Source organism: Nicotiana tabacum, chromosome 18 (genome assembly GCF_000715075.1).
Source record: "Nicotiana tabacum cultivar K326 chromosome 18, ASM71507v2, whole genome shotgun sequence".
Classification (NCBI taxonomy): domain Eukaryota; kingdom Viridiplantae; phylum Streptophyta; class Magnoliopsida; order Solanales; family Solanaceae; genus Nicotiana; species Nicotiana tabacum.
Genome location: NC_134097.1, coordinates 37,963,418 through 37,985,879, shown reverse-complemented (window position 1 = coordinate 37,985,879; position 22,462 = coordinate 37,963,418). Strand labels below are relative to the sequence as shown.

Below are 22,462 nucleotides of genomic sequence, written 5' to 3'. Positions count from 1 at the left end.
TAATTAAAAAATGTGAAACCAACCAGACCTCTGTACACCTCTAACTAGCAAATATGATCTAGTTATGTCTGATGATGACGGTTTAAACCAATCTCTTAAGTATGTAATAAGCATTTTTAGTCCTTTTAAGTTTGCTAAAATTAGCACTTTTGATCTCCGATAAATATTTAACCATTTATGTTCATTAGATTTGATGAAAAGTGTAAAAAAAGATTAATCTTGTAAACAAAAGAAAGCTCCATCAAATTCTAAAAAATACAATACAAAAAACTACACTAGACACAAAAAAGAAATTACTAAAAATAGCTGAAAATCGCGCCAACAAACTTTAGAAATAATAGAAATACAAAAATTGTACCTTTGAATATGAGTTCATGCCATTTTTTAATATTTTCCTCTGTTCCTATCAAATCTAACTGATAGATTTTGTTAAATATTTGATAGAGACAAAAATGTTAGATTTTGGCAAATCTAAACAACTAAGAGCCCGTTTGGACATAAGAAAATTTTCTTTTTTTTTTCAATTTTTTTTCACTTTTCTCCGAAATCAGCGTTTGTCATAAAATTTTCAATTTTCATTTGAAGATGCGTTTTGGAATTTTTGAAAAATTTAAAAAATTTTAAAAAGTTGTTTTTCAAAATTTTCACTCACATTACTCACAAAACAATCTAAAATTATATTATTTCCAAATACAACTCTAAATTTTAAATACCATTTTGGGTGAGAAAATTTTTCACTCTTTTCTGAAATTTTATATTTTTTATGTCCAAACACCCACTAAAATTGCTCAGTGCATACTTAAGAGATTATTATTTTGAACCTAGTCCTAAAAATAAGGGACCATTGTGTCATTTTCTCAATAAATTTCACTCCCTACCGTTGCTGTCGCTTTCACTTTGCCCTACGCTGTTGTCACCTCTCATGATCAGAACTCCTTTGGAAACGTGCGCCCTGTTTTCTTTCACTCGACAGTTATGCACTAACTCCCAAACTCACTCACTGAATCTCACTGCCACAGACTCCTGATCGCTCTCTCTACTTCCTCCTAACCCCCAACCAAAATATACATACACATTTTTATATCTCTAAATCACATTTTGTATTGTTCAAATGAAGTTACTTCATTGTCCTTTGATCTCTGCCTACAAACCTAAACTCCATTCCCAAAATTATCCTTTTTCGAGGAGGAACAGTGTAGATTTTGTGAGTATTGGAGGAAAATCGAGGATTTCAGTGGCGGTAGTAAATGCGGCTGCTGATAGTGGACGAGGAGCTAAGGCTGAGACTCCGGCCACGGCGGTGGTGGTGGAGAAGCCGACGATGGAACGACGTCGTTTTGAGGTTCTACCAGGGAAACCTTTGCCGTTTGGCGCTACTGCAACAGACGGCGGTGTCAATTTCGCCGTTTTTTCGAGTAATGCCACTTCTGCTACACTTTGCTTGATCACTCTCTCCGATTTACCTCAGGTAGTTCTCCGGCTAAAAAAATATTTCTTTTTTACTCTCTGTCCCAATTTATGTTGCATAGTTTCAATCAGCTAAATAAAGAAAAACTTTTAAAATGTATGATCTTAAATATGCCATAGTATTGGTGTGACTTTGAATCTTTTTGAAACGTATGGCCTTAAACATATAACATTTGAATGGTTATAAAAGCATGAAGTGTAAAGTTAAACTCTTTCAAAATATAGAAATGTGTTATTTTTTTTAATTGGACCAATAAGGAAATAGTGTCACACAAACTAGAATACATGGGGTAAATTTAACTTTACACTTCACATTTTAACCTTAATGAGATTTTTTGCTTTACTTTTTCTTGTCTCCAGAAATTTTCAAGAATTCAAATGTAGCTTATTTTAATGTTATTATGTCTTTTTTTAAGGTTACTGGGTAACTCTGCCCACCTAGGCTTGGGCAAATGGAAAGAGATCTTCCTAGCCTTTTTGCTTTCGCTCGATTTGAACATGAAACCTCATGGTGCTCTTGACCACCACATCCTTGGGTGCTCATCAACACTTTTTCTTAGTTGTGCTTCATTTGTATCCTATATTTTCTTCCTGATATTTGTAGCTTCCTGGAAGTAAAAAGCCTAGTATTACTGACTATTTTTTCTGAAGGTCAGTTTTTCTTGTAACACTTTTTAGTCCTAGTTTACAATGGATTTTTCTCATAGTGCCTCATTGAAGATAGTGGTGCTTGTATTAATTAAAAGAATATTAAAGTTGGAGGAACGTATTTTATTTTCCCATCAGAAAGTTCACTTCCCTTCTTTTTCCTTTCTGATTTTGATGTTTCATGATGTATTATATCATCTAATTGTAAATGCTCATCTCTAGCTTAAATGGGGGATGCTATCTTTGCCATTGTGTGTTATATCAATCAATAACTCTTCAATCTCGAGTTAATCAGGATCGGTTATAATCATCTATATCAATTCTTCTCCATTCAGGTTCATTTCATTCCAATACTATAATAATTCTCTTTTGAATACAAATTTGGCCATTTCTAAATCTTGTATTTATACCTACACTTATAATTAATTCTAACTAGGTTGTATCACTTGTATTGTTTCTTTGCTTCCGTTGTGTTCTGCTCTTAGTCAAGTCTGGTTTAATTTCGAGAAATGTTGGTCTTCTTAGAAACTTCCCTCCTTTTCATTTTAGGCTATGTTATATGAGTTATTATAGTGTGTAGTTATGAGATATAGATGGGCTTACAACATAAATTCCTCTAAAAAGATTATCTTCAAATATTTACACTAAGACATCTTATGGGGCTAGCTGTAACGTATCAGGAGAAAGTTTATTAATTATATCCTTCAATACGCCACATCACATCTGGCTTGTTTGTAATCAGTTTTTCACCTCTTATTAACTCTTGCAGAAGAGAGTGACCGTGCAAATTTTCCTGGATCCTCTGGCTAATAAAACTGGAGATGTCTGGCATGTGTTCCTAAAGGGAGATTTCGAGAATATGCTTTATGGCTACAAGTTTGATGGAAAATTCTCTCCTGAAGGACATTTCTTTGACTCTTCTCAGATAGTGTTGGATCCTTATGCCAAGGTCAGAATAAAGTAAGAAAATTTTTCTGTCAATATAAGTCTGTTATTTCTTATTCACACTTTCTTAGTACAAATGACCTCTACTCTTGCATTTAGTTATTACGTTCTTTTGGGCCTGCAATGAGTCATTCTTGAATTTCCATCTAGGCTACAGTAAGTAGAGGAGAATATGGTGTATTAGGGCCAGAGGATGATTGTTGGCCCCTAATGGCTGGCATGGTACCTTCTGCTGCTGATCAGGTAACTACAGCCTCTTAGTGTTCAACGTAGTCATATGTATGATCTGGTTCTTTCTATTTATGTTTTAGTTTTACATTTTCCCAGCTAACTTTGGAATTGGCCATAACATGTTAGAAAGACCACAATCACCAAAAAGAATCATCGTGCTTGCCTTCCCGACAGAAAAAATAATGGATGGCTTTATTACTGTCCTCGACTTAGATGAGACATGGGAATATATGGTTTTCTTTGTTTTAACATGTCTGTTTTACTGTTTGATCTTTGTTATTTTCAGTTTGACTGGGAAGGAGACCTACCACTGAAGTTTCCACAGAGAGATCTTGTAATCTATGAAATGCACGTTCGGGGATATACAAATCATGAGTCAAGCGGAACAAAATTTCCTGGTACTTACCGTGGTGTTGTGGAGAAACTTGATCACTTGAAGGTGAATACGTGGTTGTTATAGTAGTATATGTTATAGCCTGTAAGATTAGCATATGATCCGTTTTTCAGGAGTCAGTTTTAGCTTTTCTTACATTGTTAGTTCAAGACCACTTTTGGACACACCAAAATTTGAGGAGGTTCATGTAAATGTTTTTCCTCTTTCATCTTATTGTAAGGGTCTGCATTCATATATTGCATTGGAAGGGTTTTTGGCTTTTATCAATAGTTAAGTGATGGACCATTTGCCCAAAGTTTTCTCTTTAAGTAAACTAGTGTATGAGAATTATAGTTGTGAGATTAGATGGCACATATCCTGTGCAAAATTGAAACCCGAAGTCTTAGACGGAGATGGATCATGATTCATAAGTCATATTGTTACCTTTTTAATGCATAAGTGAAAGTAAAGGAATCAGCTGGTTATGAGGTTTAAGAGTGGTTTATTTCCTGATATTTTTGCAGGAACTTGGTGTCAACTGTATAGAGCTAATGCCCTGTCATGAATTCAATGAGCTGGAGTACTATAGTTATAACTCTGTATTGGGTGACTACAAGTAAACTTCCCTTTTCACTTCTTGCAAAGAGTTACTTTCACACTTCGAAATTGTTGGTGTAGGAACATTAGAAAAGTTTTAACATGTAAGACTATACGTATGTTATCGCACATCTAATATTTGAAATGGAAATGATTAAGAATTTTGAATTTTAAACCCAACTCTGTCACTCGACTGAATTTCTTGCATTTCTGTTCTAAATATGAGTGAATTTCTAGTTTCTGGGCCAAAAATATATGGTATTCTAGCTAGCTTATGTCATACTTGAAAGATCAGCAAAATTTAAAAAATGCTGGAATAAGAGTGTTACATTATGCCTGTCTAACTTTGCATGTTTAGCTTTTCTGTCAGCAAATTTACTTTGCCTTCCTTCTCAAAAAAAATTTACTTTGCCTTTGTCAAAGAAGTCAGACACCTAGAAAAATTATGCATGCAGAAGCCTGCATTGGTGTGACTATGTTTTGGTACTGGATTCTATTGCTACTTTGTGGCAAAATTAGTTCTAGGTTAATTAGTTTTTTGTTTTTGCACAAATATTTTTCTTAGAATAAACCCCACAAATAAGTTCTAGGTTTATTAGTTGAAAGAACTTCAATTTAACACGTAAGTGAGGCAGAACGCTAGTGATAGGAGGTGGTTATTTTTTCCTTCTCTTCTCGGGGCGGGGAATTCCAAATTTAACTAACCGATGTTGTTCCCTATTTTGATTGGGGGAGGGGATTCCCTTTTTTTTTGGAGGTGGAGAAGGTGGTACAGCAATTCTAAAATTAAATTAATTGATGCTGCCCCAATCCCAATTATTGACATGATGTCCTAGTTGGGTATAACTGGTGTGACAAGTCTAGCTCATAAAGACTGATTAAGAATCTTCCATTTAAAAAAGAAGACTGATAAAGAATCTCTTCATGCTTACCATCCAAAATTGTTAGATGGCTCAGAAAGATTAAAGACAAGCGAAAGGAACACGTTGAAAAGAGATTCTATGAGAAGAGTAGAGAGTATATTTTTGAAAGTCCTCTGAGAATAATGTGCAATGATTGCCAACAGAATGTTCTTGCATGCAAGGGTTGGGACAGTTGATTTGATTGTCTCTTTTGCATTGAGCCCATATATGAGATTTGGACCTGATTTTTCTGCATTGGATAGTGCGACAATGATGCTAAGATCATATGATGATAACAGTCACACACCTACATTTGAAGATATTTTAGGCTTAATAAGACAATAAGACTGAACCTGACATAATTGACTTCCGAACATATTCATTGTGTTCTAAGCTGCTTGTACATGACTAGATAGTAGCTACACAATGCTACTTATATCCCTTTACTCAGTAGTATATATCCTTGACAGACATATTTTCTTTCATGTTGTTCCGTAAATTAGTGTGTTAATCCGAGCACTGCACTTCTTGAAGATATTAACAACTTCATGAAAATAGGGAAATCTCAAGAAGATATCGGCCTTGTGGTCAATTTTTGTCTTATGGGATATTATCTTTTTAGGTTTAACTTTTGGGGCTATTCTACTGTCAATTTCTTTTCTCCAATGGGAAGATACTCATCTGCTGGTCTAAGTAACTGTGGCCTCGTTGCAATAAATGAGTTTAAGTATCTTGTTAAGGAAGCACATAAGCGTGGAATCGAGGTGACTAATTACTGGAGTAAAATATGGGTTTATTCTCCAAAATTTGGTATATTCTCTTCTGATTGTTCATTGGCAGGTTATCATGGATGTTGTTTTCAATCACACTGCTGAAGGAAATGAAAATGGTCCCATTGTATCATTTAGAGGCATTGACAACAGTGTATTTTATATGCTAGCTCCTAAGGTATGATTGTCACTACTAATCCATGCACGTCTCTATTTTGGTGTTAGTTTTTCAACTCAGTTTTTGAAAGGAAAACAAATAGTCCATAGTATATTTAAAGTCCCATATATGGAAACATTTGCTTTCTCTAAAATTTGTTATTGTGAAGTTGCTCCACTGTTATGAATTGATTAGTTCTTCAACAACAATAGCATACCCAGTATATTCCCATATGTGGGTTCTGGGGAGGGTAGTGTGGACGCAGGCCTTGTCCCTACCTAGTGAAGGTAGAGAGGCTGTTTCCAATAGACCCTCGGCTTAGTAAGGTAGAGAGGAGAAGAAGAATAAGAAGAATTGATTAGTTCTTCGAATCGTGGAAATATACTTCTTGCTACTCTAAGATAATTGACCCTGCAATTGCTTTTACTTAATTAATAAAAGAAATAATTAAACCCTGCAATGTGGTAGCCTCCACCTTAAGCTTTTTATGTTCTCTATATCCCGCAGTTCATCAAAGTCATAACAGATGAAATTGTTAAGTTGCGAGGCTTCATTTTTTATGGCACCGATCACTTTGGTGACGGCAAGTATGGTGCAACGAGCAGCAACTACTTATCAGCAGTGAGTCATGCCTTTCAATCCTGTCATCCTGGTTGAAGCACTAAAATGGAGAGACTTTGTCTAGTGCCATAAACTGTTGCCCAATGGGTGAACTTAAACATAAAAGCTTGTCTAATGGCTGCTAAAGAAAGTCATGCCAGAATAGTATTAACATTTGGTTGCTTGGAATTTTGTGATGTTCTGTGGCTTCTTTCTTGGTTGGTGCTTCTCTATGAAGAATAGGGACTCACAAGATGCTGAATCGTGTATATTTTCTTGCTATACTCATTCCAGGGTCATTGTTTTTCCAGTAGAGAATATGTATCTACAAAGGTTCTGTGTGTCAACAAAGTTGGATTAGGAAAAAACAATCTATTATTTAAACACTAGTAAACATGTTCTTACCTCTAGTTCTTCGTTAAGAAGGCAAGTTTTCTTTTCTGAAGGAATTTAGAATTATCATATTAAACCTTGGACTTTAACTCTCTGACTCCAAGATAAATATACATCTCATGGCTTTGCAGGGAGAATTCTATAACTACTCAGGATGTGGAAACACCTTCAACTGTAATCATCCCATTGTACGACAATTTATAGTGGATTGCTTGAGGTAAGTTACTTTCATGTCATCTGCTGGACGTCAGTGTACTTTCTAATGGTTGTTGGTCTGTAAAGTTGATAACATGTCTTACAACCTATTTTGGAAAAGCAAGTGCAAAAGCCACCTGCTAAATTGTTTTAAGGACTGAAAAGAAGACTTCAGGGGTAGCCAAAACACGTATCATAAATTTAGTTAACATATTTGAGGTTTCAACTCTGACAAGATGTCAGAGACCTGAGTAGGTAGATGAATTTCTCTGCTATTTTAAAGGCTCAGATTTCCGTTTCTTTAATGACTGGGGGTACCTTTAAAGTCTATATCCTGCATATGAGTTACAAATTTTCCTTTCTGACCATGAAATGTCCTATGTTGATCATAATAGAAAAGGTATACTTTGATCTCTCGACAGATATTGGGTTACTGAAATGCACATAGATGGCTTCCGCTTTGATCTTGCTTCTATCCTTACAAGAAGTAGCAGGTACTTCTGCATAGCCTTGTATTTCTTGTCCTTGTTGAAATGTTGGTGAAAAGTAAGTTTTTTTCTCTTTGTTTTTTCAGCTTGTGGGATGCTGTAAATGTCTATGGAAATTCAACTGATGTTGACGTGATCACCACAGGCACTCCTCTCACAAGTCCACCATTGATTGATATGATTAGCAATGATCCAATACTTCGTGGAGTAAAGGTATCCTATGTATTCCTCTTGAGAAAATAAGTTAATTTCCCCTTTTCCTTTAGGAGGAGGACTAGTATGTTAGCGCTATGACGCCATTTAAGGACAGCCAAATGCTATCTCGAACTGGCGTTGGCGTCGACTTTCTTCTGATGATCTGTACATTTGTGGTGCTATCAGCTTCAATTTTTCCTTCAAAGAGATGACACCTAATCTTACTTTTTTCTTTTTACTTTTGCAACTGTTGCCACCTGAGTTTTGGCATGTTCCTTTTCTTTGGGTGATAAATGCCTAAAAGGTTCCTCTTTATAACAGCTTATAGCTGAAGCGTGGGATTGTGGAGGCCTTTACCAAGTTGGCATGTTTCCGCACTGGGGTATCTGGTCAGAGTGGAATGGAAAGGTCAGTTTGGAGACATTTTTTGGTGATGACTATGTGCATTTCAGGTTGTTCGTAGTTTGAGGATATGAGAACACAGATAACTGGAAAGAGAACTAAAGTAATAGAGTCATTTCATTTTATTAGTAAAAGTTTCACGCATAGTAAGTAGAGTTTCAGCTGTTTCGTATTGGCTTCCTGTCTCATGAGCTGGAATATTATACTCCACCTATCCCAATTTATGTGATGTTGTTTGATTGGACATGTAGTTTAAGAATGCATGAAAGACTTCTAAAATTTTTGATCTAAAATAAGCCATAGAAATTTGTATGGCTATAAATAATTTCATTAAGGTTAAAATAGTATTTTCAAAGGCGCGCTTAAGCCCTGAAGCAAGGCACAAAATATGTTGAGCGTTTCGCCTCGCTTAGTGGGCGCTTTAGTGTCGTCATCAAGGTTTCCTTGCCAATGAGCATAATCATGAAGATGCGACACTAAACAATTGATATTTCACTTTATCGTAATTCTTTTTCAATTTCTTTGTACATATATTTGTTATTCATGCTTATAATTATTAGTTTTGGTGACTGTCCTGGGATGTTTTGAGGCCTAGACATTCATGTGAATTAGCTAGTGCTCTAATGTATGTAAAACAGATCTAACCTTTTCTTGATCAGGTTGACAACTTTAGTGAATTCAACAAGGCCTTGTTACTCCATCAAAAAAAAAAAAAAAAGTTTCACCAAGGCCTTGAAATCGGCATGCATTAGTTTCTGAGGGTAATCTATCAAATAACTGATGATCCCTTGCAATAGCTAACACAAAATCACTGAGTATTTTTTCCCATTCTTTCTAGCGAGTATGTTTGCAAAATTGACCTGAAGGTGAAGGCTGATATAGTTTTATACTTTAGTCAAACAAACAACAAAAAAACCTAGTGTAATCCCACAAGTGGGGTCTGGGGAGGGTAGTGTGTACTCAGAACTTACCTCTACTTTGAGAAGGTAGAAAGGAAAAATGTAGGCACCATAGTTCGAACCCTCGCATGCTAAGTGAATATCGAGGTGTCAAACCAACAAACCAGGGAACATTTTAAAAATTTAAGCATTACTAGCCAAGGGGGAATAGATCCATATATGACCTTTATCCTAGGTTTATCAACATAGGTATCAATGCAAATGAAAACATGGTAATCACCTACTGAAACCATCATGAGATGCAAATTTTCAAATGATTGAGCTTGCACTTTCTTTCTAGCTTTCTGACCATTAGAATTTGATACAGTTTTTCCTGGAGACCTCACAGTCGCAGAGGTAGTTAGGGTGGTCAAATGGCTGGCCTATAGGCAACCATCCGCAGTTACACTTTTAATGTTTGACTAAAATAGTAACAGCTTATACCCATTACCAAGCCGTTGCATGTTGTGTGTTATTTTGAGCTGATCAACTATGGAGCTCGGGGCTTGTCAAATGTAATTCGGGCACTCAAGTATGCAACTCTTTAGGTTCACATCCTTTGTTCTAGCCACATTTCTAATCTAGGCTATCTTTAAGTTCAGGGAAGTATATTGACTATGATCTACGCTATCCCCTGCAGTGTTTATTTAGTACTTCAATAATATTAAGAAAATTACCAAGTGTTTGGAAATTGATGTGTAATTAACTGAAATAGTTTCCTTGAAATTAATGGATATCCAAATGCTCTTAAATTCTTCAATTTAAATCGCTTGTCCTCTATTCTGTCAGCACACGACTAACTTCAGTAGCCAAACATCTTGCGAGAATTTCGGGGAGCAAATTGAGATTCACTCTAACCGAATCAGATTTGCTGTTTTATTTATGGGAAGATCTAGCTGAAATTTTTATTTTGATATAATCAGGGTATCTCTATTGGTTCTTGTTAGTCAGCTGGATGCACTTAACTTTAAATAGGATAAGATCCGTAGGTGCTACAACTCAGTTAGGACTTTATTTTTTTATTGATGTCGTTTAGGACATTGTTCGCTGTGTATATATTGTTCTGATGTTTCCTCTTGCTTTTCCATTTCTCTCTTGGCCTGCTGCTAACGAACTTTTTCCTTTCAAACATATAAAAAACAAGAAAAGAAATGCCAACCAGCTCTCTTATGTTTTTATTTTGTTTCAGTACCGGGACATAGTACGGCAGTTCATCAAAGGCACAGATGGGTTTTCTGGGGCTCTTGCTGAATGCCTTTGTGGAAGCCCGAATCTATACCAGGTATACCACTTTAGAGTTCTTTTACCTTATAGGTATGATGCTATGTAATTTCTAAATTCACTTGGGGATGGTTCAGTTCCTTAATAATTGAGCCATTTGTGTTCTTGGTGTTCAATTAGGAGGGAGGAAGAAAACCATGGAACAGTATAAATTTTGTGTGTGCCCATGATGGTTTTACTTTGGCTGATTTGGTGACATATAACGATAAACACAATTTGGCAAATGGAGAGGACAACAAAGACGGCGAGAATCACAATAATAGTTGGAATTGTGGTGAGGTAAATCTCCATGCACGAGTCAATATATCTTCTGGATCTTTTCACTTATTGAAGCTGTCTTGTTGGTTGGCTTCAAACTGTATAAATGCAGATCGCTTTACAAATTCAAATGCTATATTTTCCTTTCTTTTGCTCTGAGATTGATACTAAATAATGTCCATTATCGGAGCATTCACATCCATGTATTACTGCATTTGGAAGTATCTGCATTTTCCTTCTGCTCAGTCCTGCGAATAATTGTTTAGTTGTTATAATTGATTTTGATGATGAGCTTTCATGCGGTACTTCATATCATCTCTATGTTCCTTGCTTTATGTGTGATCTTTGCATGTACCATCTTGAGTGTTGTAATAAATAGCACTAGTTGTTCTTTCTGTTTTATGTGGTACTGACATCCTTCTTAAATTAGTAAAAAGTAAATAATATCATATATGGAATGGTGTTTCTGTGGATGCAGCAAAAATGATAATCTGGGTAGTGGGTACTAATTTGGTGTGAAAAGAAAATGTGTGTTATTTCACAGCTTTCTAGTTGCTGATTCCTTGTTAATATTTCTTTTAGTTACTTCAACCAATGAAGTAGATCAGCATATTAGGTTTATTATAGTTAAGATGGCGCTCGACTTCCCTACTGATACTTGATCTTAAGGTTTACTTGAAGAGGATTCTGTTACGCTTCTGATATGAGATGTTCCAGCATGGCTAGCTTCTTGTTTAAGTATGACACTGAGGAAATTCAGATAATGTTGAGGCTGAATTTAATGTTTTGGGTGCTTCCAAAAGTTTTTCAAGGAGGATATGAAGGCCTGTAACCTTACCTTGCACCTCGTGCTTTTTTGTTTTCATTTATAACAAGCTACTTCTTCAATGTAGGAAGGAGAGTTTGCAAGTATCTCTGTGAAGAAATTGAGGAAAAGACAAATGAGAAATTTCTTCCTTTGCCTTATGGTTTCCCAAGTAAGTCCAATTCTCTGCTTTTGATGTTATTCAATAGAAAGTAACAGGTAAAAGCACCAACGTGTTGATGTAATAGGAGATTGGATTGTCTTTTTGCCTTCTTCTAATGCATGTTGATGGAGAAATTATTGATGTAAAAGATATGAGGAAAAAATAATTCAACGTGGGATGGAATAGATGATACTATTTCATTTGATAACTTGTGGTGCATATGACCAATAAAAAAAGGAATCATGGAATAGAAAATCAGATGTGATAAAGGAGGTCACGGGTTCAAGCCGTGGAAACAGCCTCTTGCAGAAATGTAGGGTAAGGCTGCGTACAATAGACCCTTGTGGTCCGGCCAGAACTCCGCACACCGGGCATAGCGGGAGCTTGGTGCACCGGGCTGTCTGACATTATATAACTCGACACTTCCTATATGTGGGATCCTACTTTGGAGTTTCATGTATGGACTTGAATGCGGATTACAAGTGTGAGATGGTTTAGTAAGTTTGGCTCTAATACCATGTGAACGGTTCCGAGCATCCAACCAAAACTTAAGGCAACGATTAAATCCTAGACCTTTATGTACCCATCTGGAGGGCTTTCTATATGGCTATACCTAATGTGGGACAAAATAACTCAACAATATCGTTTAATCTTATGATTTGTGTAGCTATTTTATTTTGCCTATAAGTGCGTCAATTTCTTCTTTTCGAATTGGTCGTTCCTACTCAATCAGATAATCATTTCTTTGATATATTTTTTCTTCTTATAATTAATGTTTTTCCATTTGTGGGTCTTCAGGGTGTTCCCATGATATATATGGGCGACGAGTATGGTCACACTAAAGGAGGAAACAACAACACATATTGCCATGATAATTATGTAATTGTTTACTACCATTTATAGTACTACTATTCCCAGATTTAGGTCATTACATAGTTTCACTAATTGCAACCCCTTTCTATAGATTAACTACTTCCGATGGGATAAGAAGGATGAATCTTCATCGGATTTTTTCAGATTTTGCTGCCTTGTGACCAAATTCCGCCAGTAAGAATCTAGCCTCTTTCTTTCGGTTTCCGGTTCTTCCTCAGCTCTTGACTGTTGTTTGCGCTTGCAGCAAATGCGAATCACTGGGATTAGATGGTTTCCCTACAGCAGAGAGGCTGCAATGGCATGGTCATGCTCCTGGAACACCAGATTGGTCTGAAACAAGTCGATTTGTTGCGTTTACACTGGTATTCCAATAATTTTCGTTAAGTATTTAGTGGTATCATGACTTAACTGTGACTCCTTACCCAACTTCTGTAAGGAACCTTAGTGTCAGAGTTATTCCTGTTATCTCAAGTATTGACACCTTTCACCTTTGGAGAGTCAACTTCACTATTCTTTTTCAAGGTCTCCTAAACATATATTTCATGCTTTAAGATAAAAGTTTTTTCATAAAGTAGTATATTTTATTTAGTTTTTACATACCTAAATAGAGTTTAATTTATATGCACTTTCAGTTAGAGGGTTTTTTATATTGTTAGTCTATTTTCACCTATTATATCAGATTGCTTTCCATTCTTTTAAGTTTACCAATTAAGATTCGTATAAATAATTACTTGTAGTTGTCTTTTAAGTCACCTGATGGTGTAAATCTTCTTTACATCGTCCGTGCATAGAATTTATACTCATCTAAATATTAGGTTCAAATGATGAATTTATTCATTATTCCAGATTAACTTAACTGTCAAAAACCATAAACTGCCAATATTTTTAACAGGAGTATAATTGTAAACACATTGTCTTGTGATCACGGGAGACCTCTAATAGATTATGATCATGTTTCACATGCCATATCAGACACATATTTTAGTAGCTTCACTATTGATATATACGCTTGAATCAAAATGCAGGTCGACAAAGTGAAAGGAGAATTATATGTTGCCTTTAATGCCAGCCATTTGCCTGTAACAATTACACTCCCAGATAGGCCTGGTTATAGGTGGCAGCCTTTGGTAGACACTGGAAAACCAGCACCATATGACTTCCTAACAGATGACCTTCCAGGGAGAGAAACAGCTGCCAAACAGTATTCTCATTTTCTCGATGCCAACCAGTATCCAATGCTCAGTTATTCATCCATTATTCTTTTACTTTCACCTGATGATGATGCTTAGTTTCATTCAAGCTGGGCGAGGTAAAGCCGCTTCAGTATCTATAGCTGCAGTGAGTGTTACTTTGTAAATACATGTGCAAAGCAGGCCAGACGGCAACTGGATAGAAGAACTCGAGGAAGAAGCTGATGGTTTTTTAAGATACACCTTGTTTCATAATCGTATTTATGTAAGTTTCCCAGTTATCTCCAAATTAATCGTTATGGAAGAATATTACCTTATGTAGAACAGGAGAAAACAACTTATTTTTTCAGTAGATTAAGAGATTAAGGTGACCGAGCTTGAAAGTGAAGTCAGCAGCACTAGCTTATCCTATTCTGTTTTCCTACAGCAGGTTACGGTCTCAAGACCTGTTAGCCTACGTTGCGACAAAAACTCCAAAACTCAAAACTAAGGTTATGGTTCCAAAATCCCAGTGGAGGGCAAAAACACTAGGTAATTTTCTTTCCATTTATCCAAGCCGTGAGAGATAGCAGGTAACTCGTGCAACTCGTCGAGATGAGCTTGCCCGGATACCACAATTATGGTTCTAAATTGTTCTTTAGTAATAAAATTAGCTTTCGAGTCGTCTCCCTTTAGGTGGTGAGTAAACTACACTTTTGAAGAGATTAGGTGATGGGTACCGTAAAAACTGAAAACAAAAAAGGTTTGTCTTGAAGGGATTTTCAGGTGGAAAGTTACCACTGACACTTGTGAACTCTTTTGTTAAAAGAATCTTAACTAAGCTTAGACACGCATTCTGGAAACGAATTATACAAAGATATACGTTCTCCGTTCCCAATATCTGGTCAATTTTTTGCTGCATGAGGAAGGCTACAACCCTTGGCAAAAAAAACCCTGAAACTCCATGTCCTAACCAGAAGACACCATGAACAACAACAATCCAATTACGCACAAAAGCGATCCAATAAAAGAATCAGAGGTTTTATCACCAATTGGTTATGTGATTGACCCTAGCATGCAACTTTCTGGTTATTTCAAGGGAAAATACATAAAATCCCCTTGAACTTGTCCTGAAAACTGGTTTGAACACGTAAACTAAGCGGGCGTTTCTTAAACAGCCCCCCCAAAACACATTTCAAGTGAATTATTTTCCCCTAATAGCTGATGTGGCAAAAAATAAAAATAATATAAATTACAGGAGCATAAATAACAAAAAGAAAAAGGAGATGGCCCCATCTTCTTTCTCCTAAATCCTCAGAGTGCGGAACCAAAATGTGGTTTTATTTTACTCAAAATACTCAAATAAGTGTAAAAAAAAAGGTTACCAAAGTATATATAACGCCACAAATAGTGGCGCTATACAGTAACGTTAACTGCACCGTTACTGTATAGCGCCACTATTTGTGGCGTTATACTAACACACCTTACATAGCGCCATTAATAGTGGCACTATACGCCTTATTACCTGACCCCACCAATAATTTCTGGGTTCAATAATTTAAATGCGTATAAAGCCACTTTTTGTGGCGCTATATACAAAAAAAATAAAAACCCGGCTAGCCATTTTCTATATAAACATCGTACAATCGCCACAACTTCATTCAAAATTTTTTTTTAACTCTTGTTGGTTTCTATTGTTGTTAAATTCTCCAGCATTTTTTCATTATGTCTGAAGAACGTAGAATAAGAGTATCATTATATTGGGGGGGTGAAGTTGTGATGGAGAATAACTCTGTGGGCTACAGTTTACCTGCTAAGTGTAATGTTAAATTGCCACTTTCAATGGAGTACAAAACATTGATATCGTTGTTATGCAAAAAAATGAGTGTGAGAAAACGTTCAGTGATACTCAAAGTAACCGGAAGATATCCGTATTCCGTTATGCCGCAAGGGGTTGCTTTTTACTCAGAGTTTAACATCGACGATGATGACACTTTGAGTGATTTCTTGAGGACTCCGGACGAATGTCGGGAATTTCTTGTAATCACAATGTTGGAGATGTACGTGAAGGTCGAAGACGTTCCAAAAAATGAGGTTGTGCGTAGTAGAGATAACCTCCAGTCATCGGGTGGTTATTCTGGATCAGTTTTTGCCGGACATGTTCCAGATGAAAGATTTTTTCTTGATTTAAATTTATCACCGTCGGCGAATGAGCAGCGAGAAAATAATTTATACCCTGCTTTCCATAATTCACAAGAAGAGTGGTAAACTTCAATTTTCATTTGTGTTAATTATGTATTTTTTTGCGTATTGAATTAATTTTAACGCTCATTTATTTAATAGGGGGTACCGGCCGGATATGAATTTTACAAGTGGCCCATCCGGTAGTCATCACCTAACTGAAAACGTCCATCATGGAATGTCATCACATTACAACTTATAAGTGAAAAGCTACAGCCATATATAAAGCATTTATTAATCTAGTAGCTTATATTTTTGTTGAAATGTGCAGTGAAAACGAGCAAGTTGAACTACCCGTACTCACTCAATTGCCCGAAAACGACGTATTACATCAGGATCTGGCAGATGAACAGAGTGAGGAAGAGAACAGCGATTACGATAACAATGCCGATGAATCGGGAGACGAGACACCATTTGCTCGTGAGGATGGTGATGAAGAGGACGAGGAGGAAGGACCCGATTTGAAGAGAGCCCCTCATAGACGAAAAGTGAACGAGTTTGAAGTGCCGTTTCATTCAAGGGAGATTCCTTATATTGATAACTTGCCAGCTGTGCCGGATGTGGAAGCTCTCACAAGGGATTTTGATGAAATCCGGACAACAATGTGGGATGAGTCTAGACCAACGGTGCTTGCAAAGGGGATGCTTTTTCCTGATAAAGCACGCGTAAGCAGGGCTTGTAAAATGCACAATGTTAAAGAGTGTCGTGAGATGCAGGTATCGGAGTCAAGTCCGACGGTATACAAGGCTATTTGCCGCAGGTGGTTTTGGCCATGTAATTGGATGTTGCGTGCGTCGAAGAAGAAAACAGGTATGTGGAAAGTGGGTAAATACATTCCCACCCACACATGCGAAATGGACACTTTCAACGGGAATCACTTCAACTTGGATATTGACTTGATATCTCTTGTACTTATTCCGCACATCGAAGCGTCCATAAGGTATAAAATCAAAGAGTGCATTACAGCAGTCTACCAGGAATATGGCCACACAATAGCTAAAAGAAAGGCATATCTTGGGCGCAAAAGAGCGTTTGAAATAGTCTATGGTAACTGGGATAAGTCATTTGCAGATCTGCCTAGCTACATGGCTGCACTGCAGCACTTTAACCCCGGAACAGTTATTGAATGGAAGCTTGAGCGGAGTTCGGGTAAACCAGAATATATATTCAATTACGTGTTCTAGGCGTTTAAGCCAGCAATTGATGGTTTTTCGTATTGTCGGCCCGTAATATCCATAGACGGAACTCATGTCTATGGAAAGTACGATATCAAGCTATTGATAGTCGTGGCAGTGGATGCTAATGGACAGATATTTCCTCTAGCCTTTGCTATTTGTGCAAATGAAAGCACAGAGACGTGGACAATGTTTTTGAACCACTTGAAAGAGCACGTTGTCAAACATCGTTCAGGTATTTGTCTAATATCTGATCGGCACAGGGGTATATTAAGTTCTGTGGAGAACCTTCCTGCCTGGCAAGAACCTTATGCATACCACCGTTACTGTGTGAGGCACTTTAAGGCCAATTTCAAGAAGGCACATCCCAAAAAGGATCTACATGATTTGATGTGGATGGCAGCAACAGACCACCAACAACATAAATTCCGGAGGCATATGGATTCTATCAGGCAAGAAGACGAGGCAGCATATCGTTGGTTAATGCGACATGACCCTGAAAAGTGGACGTTGCATGCAGATGGTGGCAGACGCTGGGGAATTCTTACTACAAACGTGTCAGAATCCTTCAATGGGTTATTAAAGTCGGCAAGAGGATTGCCCGTCACTGCCATGGTGCGTATGTCGTTCAAGCAGATGGCGGAGAGGTTTGTACAACAGTTTGCAGCTGCAACGGAATTGATGGAAAGAGGTGTTGAATTTATGCCAGTGCCTATGAAGAGATTAGAGAAATACAGACGACGAGCACATTGGCATTCCTTTTTGCAATATGATAACGAACGGGGTATTTTTGAAGTTCGCACCGCTATCCATAATAATCGGGGTAATAATGTACATACTATAAATGAATCCACAAGGTTATGCTCATGTGGGAAATGGTCAATCTACCACATGCCTTGTTCACATGCCATCAAGTGTTTTCAACGTGTTGGTTATGCGGAGACCAACTATATTGATCAACAATATAGTGTTTCCAAATACCTAAACACATATAGTGGTCAGTTGCAACCAGTGGGTTCTGAGCATTACTGGCACCCAGAACCATTTAAAATGGTGTGTAACAAGTCCTATTTGCGTAAAAGACAGGTGCAGAAGAGAACGCGTATACGGAACCAAATGGATGTTAGTGATATCGTATATGCACGCAAATGTGGTATATGCTCGCAAACAGGCCACGACCGTAGAAAATGTCCTTTGGGTGGCAACAATAATCAAGCTCAGGGCGGGTGTTCTTCTATTGTACCTAACTACCCATGAGTTCATGTTGTAATAATTAGTTGTTATGTATACGATTTAAGTATTTATGAAATAATATTTTCTTGTTTGTTAATTATGATTTGTACTTTCCCTTTTTACCTATTTAAATAATAATTTAATATAATTATCGGTATATTTATTATGTGTGTTGTCTTGTCGCTATCACGATATTTAATACACAAAATATACATATGGCGCTATGTGTGTCTTGTCTTGTCGAACTGAAAAAGCTGAAAACATCATGATATGGCGCCATTAGATATGTGTGACCGGCTGACATAAAGTCGTCTCGTCAACATCATGATATGGCGCCATTAGATATGGCGCTATCTAATATAGCGCTATTAGATATGGCGCTATATGTGTGTTGTTTAGCCTATAAATAATGGGGTCATTGTAGTTATTTTGTGTGCTAAAAATTTCCCCCAAGAAATATTTCATTAAAAGTAAGTAAGGTTTTTATTATAAGCAAATAGTTCACAAATGGCTCAACCTGGTCGTCCACCAATTTGCTTATGTGGAAAATCATGCATGATGGATTGTGGGTGGGAAGGTGCTAATGTTGGACGCCGCTATTGGTGATGTATGAACAAGTTGTACAAGCAACCCGACGAACCTACTTGTGAATTTGATGAATGGGCTGAGGAACCATGTTATCAAGAAAGCTACATGGATAGATTACAGGAATTTCATAATATGTTGTTATACCAACATAGAATACAAAAGGAGGGAGATAGAATTATTACAGAAATGAGGGAGAAACTGAAGGAGGTGGAAGATAAAAAATGGAGAGCAGAATGGAATTGTGAAGCACACAAGGAACGCAACGAAAAATATAAACGGGAACTTGCGGAGGTGAAGGCGAGAGTGAAAGAGTTAGAAGAAGAAAAAGAACAAATGGAAGAACGATTTAAGTGGTTGGAGCGAAGAATAAATGACAACTGAGGATGGAGCATTGGCGTGTATGTGTTTAGTGTCATTTTCATATGTCATGTATTTTTATTATGTTGGCCTGTTATGTTTGTGTTTGTGTTGTAGTAATGTTTTCCTTGTTTGTTGTACTAAATTTTATTTTAATTTAAGTGGAAGTTAAGTTTAAGTTGTTGTGTTACTATACCAAATACTATAAAACGAAATGAGAACTAAAAAAAAGTAACTGTCATATTCGACTAAATATTGTTGTTAATGTATACAAAAATATTATTTACACCAAAAAAACAAAAAAATGGAAGACCGAATCAATGTGTCCCGCATCCGGTGTGTCTCAAAGTAGCCGTTGGCCTGAGGCGCATCCCCTGCCGCCCGGGTACGCTATCAGGATCATCATCATCAAGTCGTCTCCTTATGGCCGGATGCGGCACAGGATCACATGTATCAGTGGTGCTGTCAGGTCCAGTAGAAGGCTACATAATAATATCAAACTTAGTATAGAAAACTACATAACAATTCACAAAAATTTATATTGTCTTACCATAATCGTGGACATAACTCTGCATCTGCTGCCCCATACGATATACGGTATGCAATCCAATCGCCTGCACAAAAGTTTTTAATATAAACTACGTATTTGACTAGAAATTACTATTAATGTAATTGATAATAACAGAAAACATACCAGAGCCTCATGTCTCCCGGCGTATGAGACGTACCGACCATCTACCTGATGAACTGGGTTCCCGATAAAAAGTCGGGAAACAGTGCGGTACCATGCCATATAAACTTCGATAGGAAAGTGTTGCGGAGCTGGGGTCAAGTCCCCTCGGCTGTCCCAAATACCCAACTGCGCTGTCAGCCAATCAATAAATATGTCGTCCACTCTCATCCTATCATCCCTCTCATAATGTAAAGGATCCCATGCAGGCCGAGTCGATATAGACTGCGGAAATCCAAACTGACGAAATACTCGCTCTGAGGCATGATGCTCAACAATATCGAGGCACGTGAGAGGGACGGAAGCCCTCCAAATATGGCGACCGTGCATGCAATACGCTGGCAGGGTACCTATTAGCTCTTCGCTGTACGGCGTCCCGATGAACTATCAAATAATAACACAAACCGTTAGTATGCGCAACACTTAGTTAAACAATAATTGGTAAGTTTAGTTAGATATTCACCTGTGCATCCTCCAGAAAATCCAACACATCCCTACAGAAGGGGAGATTATGATGGCCATGATACTCTCGTGCAAGTCTACGACGCAATACCCACCTACAAGCTAGAGGGAGATCAGGAATATGTACATTAGCCGGTAGCTGTGGTAGAGGTGGCTGAAGTTGCAGAAATCTCTCCCACACCCAAACCTAAAACACAAAGTTGACGTAAAGATTAACTATAACTAGGTAGAATTGTAACTAAACGACAAATTATTTGAATAAGTTGTCACCTGTAGAAGTGGTAGAAAGCCAGAAACGTCTCTCTGTGTGCCCATGGATGCCCGACACATCTGCCTGTACAAAAAAGATAGGACAGCACCACCCCAGCTGTAGCTGACTGTATCATCGAAGTCCGCAATATGATGCAGAAAACGAAGGCTCACTAGGTTCCCCGAAGTGTTCGGGAACAAGATCCCCCCAAATAGAAGGAGCAACAACAGCCTCGTATAATGCTCCACATCCACCTCCGCTGAGTCGTCGGTGATAGTATCGTGGATCTGCACCAAGTGGTCTCTAATGGGGACCAACTGCATACGACTGCTCCCAATTGCTACATCTGGGTCCTCGGACCTGAAGCCCGTGAGCCTGTGCAACATATCCATATATGAAGCCCGGTTAAAATATCTCATATTCCCAGGCAGTAAAACTGGCAAGCCATCGGTGGACAGGCCATATAAAATCTCGACGTCCTGGAGTGTGATGGTGGCTTCGCCGATGGGCAGATGGAAAGTGTGCGTCTCCGGTCGCCACCGCTCAATCAACGCCGTGATCAAAGCATAGTCGAGCTGTATCCGGCCAATGCTAATGATCCTATATAATCCCATCTCCTCCAGGTGATGGACCACACGGGGATGTAGAACGCGGGAAGGAGTCAAAAACTCCCACAATAAATCCACTCTCCTGCCCCGAAAAGTCTGCGTAAGCAACTCTCCCCCCATATATGCTCGGATCTATGCTGGGGCTGTAGGGGTAGTAGCTCCGACGTCCGAGGGCCGGGATGTATAGGTGCATCCATGTCGTCAACTGCAAATTCATAATTTTTAATAACTATCATTAAAATTTATGTGTGTTTTTTATAATTTAAATTCATATTTTTTAACAACTTAATTGTAAAAATTATATATATACTTATGGGTTTCGTGCTAAATTTTCTGAGGCCCAGTGGTACCAAACTATCATTAATAATTTTATGTTTTTTTAATAATTTTTATTCATATTTTTTAATAACTTAATTGTAAAAATTATATATATATATATATATATATATATATATATATATATATATATATATATATATATAATTTTTATAATTATGGGTTTCGTGCTAGATTTTCTGAAGCTCAGTGGTACCAAACTATCATTAATAATTTTATGTTTTTTTAATAATTTTTATTCATATTTATTTAATAACTAAATTGTAAAAATAATATATATATATATATATATATATATATATATATATATATTATAATTATGGGTTTCGTGCTAGATTTTCTGAGGCCCAGTAGTACCAAACTATCATTAATAATTTTATGTTTTTTTTTATAATTTTTATTCATATTTTTTAATAAATTAATTGTAAAAATTATATGTATATATATATATATATATATATATATATATATATATATATATATATATATATATATATATATATATTATAATTATGGGTTTCGTGCTAGATTTTCTGAGGCCCAGTAGTACCAAACTATCATTAATAATTTTATGTTTTTTTTTATAATTTTTATTCATATTTTAAGAATGGGATATATATATATATATATAT

At 37.0% G+C, this 22,462-nt stretch overlaps 1 protein-coding gene across 6 annotated transcripts; it reads left to right on the top strand.

Annotated features, from left to right (window-relative positions):
- Nucleotides 1-947: 947 nt before the first annotated feature.
- LOC107760677 (isoamylase 1, chloroplastic-like) lies at nt 948-14,748 on the top strand. 6 transcript variants are annotated; one of them, XR_012702016.1, is made up of 20 exons: nt 948-1,468; nt 2,885-3,064; nt 3,211-3,303; nt 3,578-3,730; nt 4,189-4,280; nt 5,786-5,927; nt 6,004-6,111; nt 6,598-6,711; nt 7,215-7,300; nt 7,701-7,772; nt 7,853-7,979; nt 8,283-8,369; nt 10,491-10,583; nt 10,703-10,861; nt 11,734-11,817; nt 12,607-12,687; nt 12,773-12,855; nt 12,926-13,043; nt 13,707-14,136; nt 14,299-14,748. XR_012702016.1 is itself a non-coding variant. In XM_075236782.1 (19 exons), the coding sequence occupies exons 1-19, from the start codon at nt 1,112-1,114 to the stop codon at nt 13,968-13,970; spliced, it is 2,493 nt and encodes an 830-aa protein (XP_075092883.1). In that variant the 5' UTR covers nt 948-1,111; the 3' UTR covers nt 13,971-14,259. The 6 variants fall into 6 exon arrangements, 2 of the variants coding, with proteins under 2 accessions (XP_075092883.1, XP_075092884.1); XR_012702017.1 differs by having other exon boundaries at nt 14,302-14,531; XR_012702018.1 differs by lacking the exon at nt 6,598-6,711 and having other exon boundaries at nt 14,302-14,748.
- Nucleotides 14,749-22,462: the final 7,714 nt, after the last annotated feature.

Bases quoted from the DNA above. Each gene is read 5' to 3' on its own strand.
- LOC107760677 (XM_075236782.1), top strand. From the start codon at position 1,112: ATGAAGTTACTTCATTGTCCTTTGATCTCTGCCTACAAACCTAAACTC. The intron at 1,469-2,884 runs GTAGTTCTCCGG...TAACTCTTGCAG, and splicing joins CTCTCTCCGATTTACCTCAG to AAGAGAGTGACCGTGCAAAT. The intron at 6,712-7,214 runs GTGAGTCATGCC...ATGGCTTTGCAG, and splicing joins GCAGCAACTACTTATCAGCA to GGAGAATTCTATAACTACTC.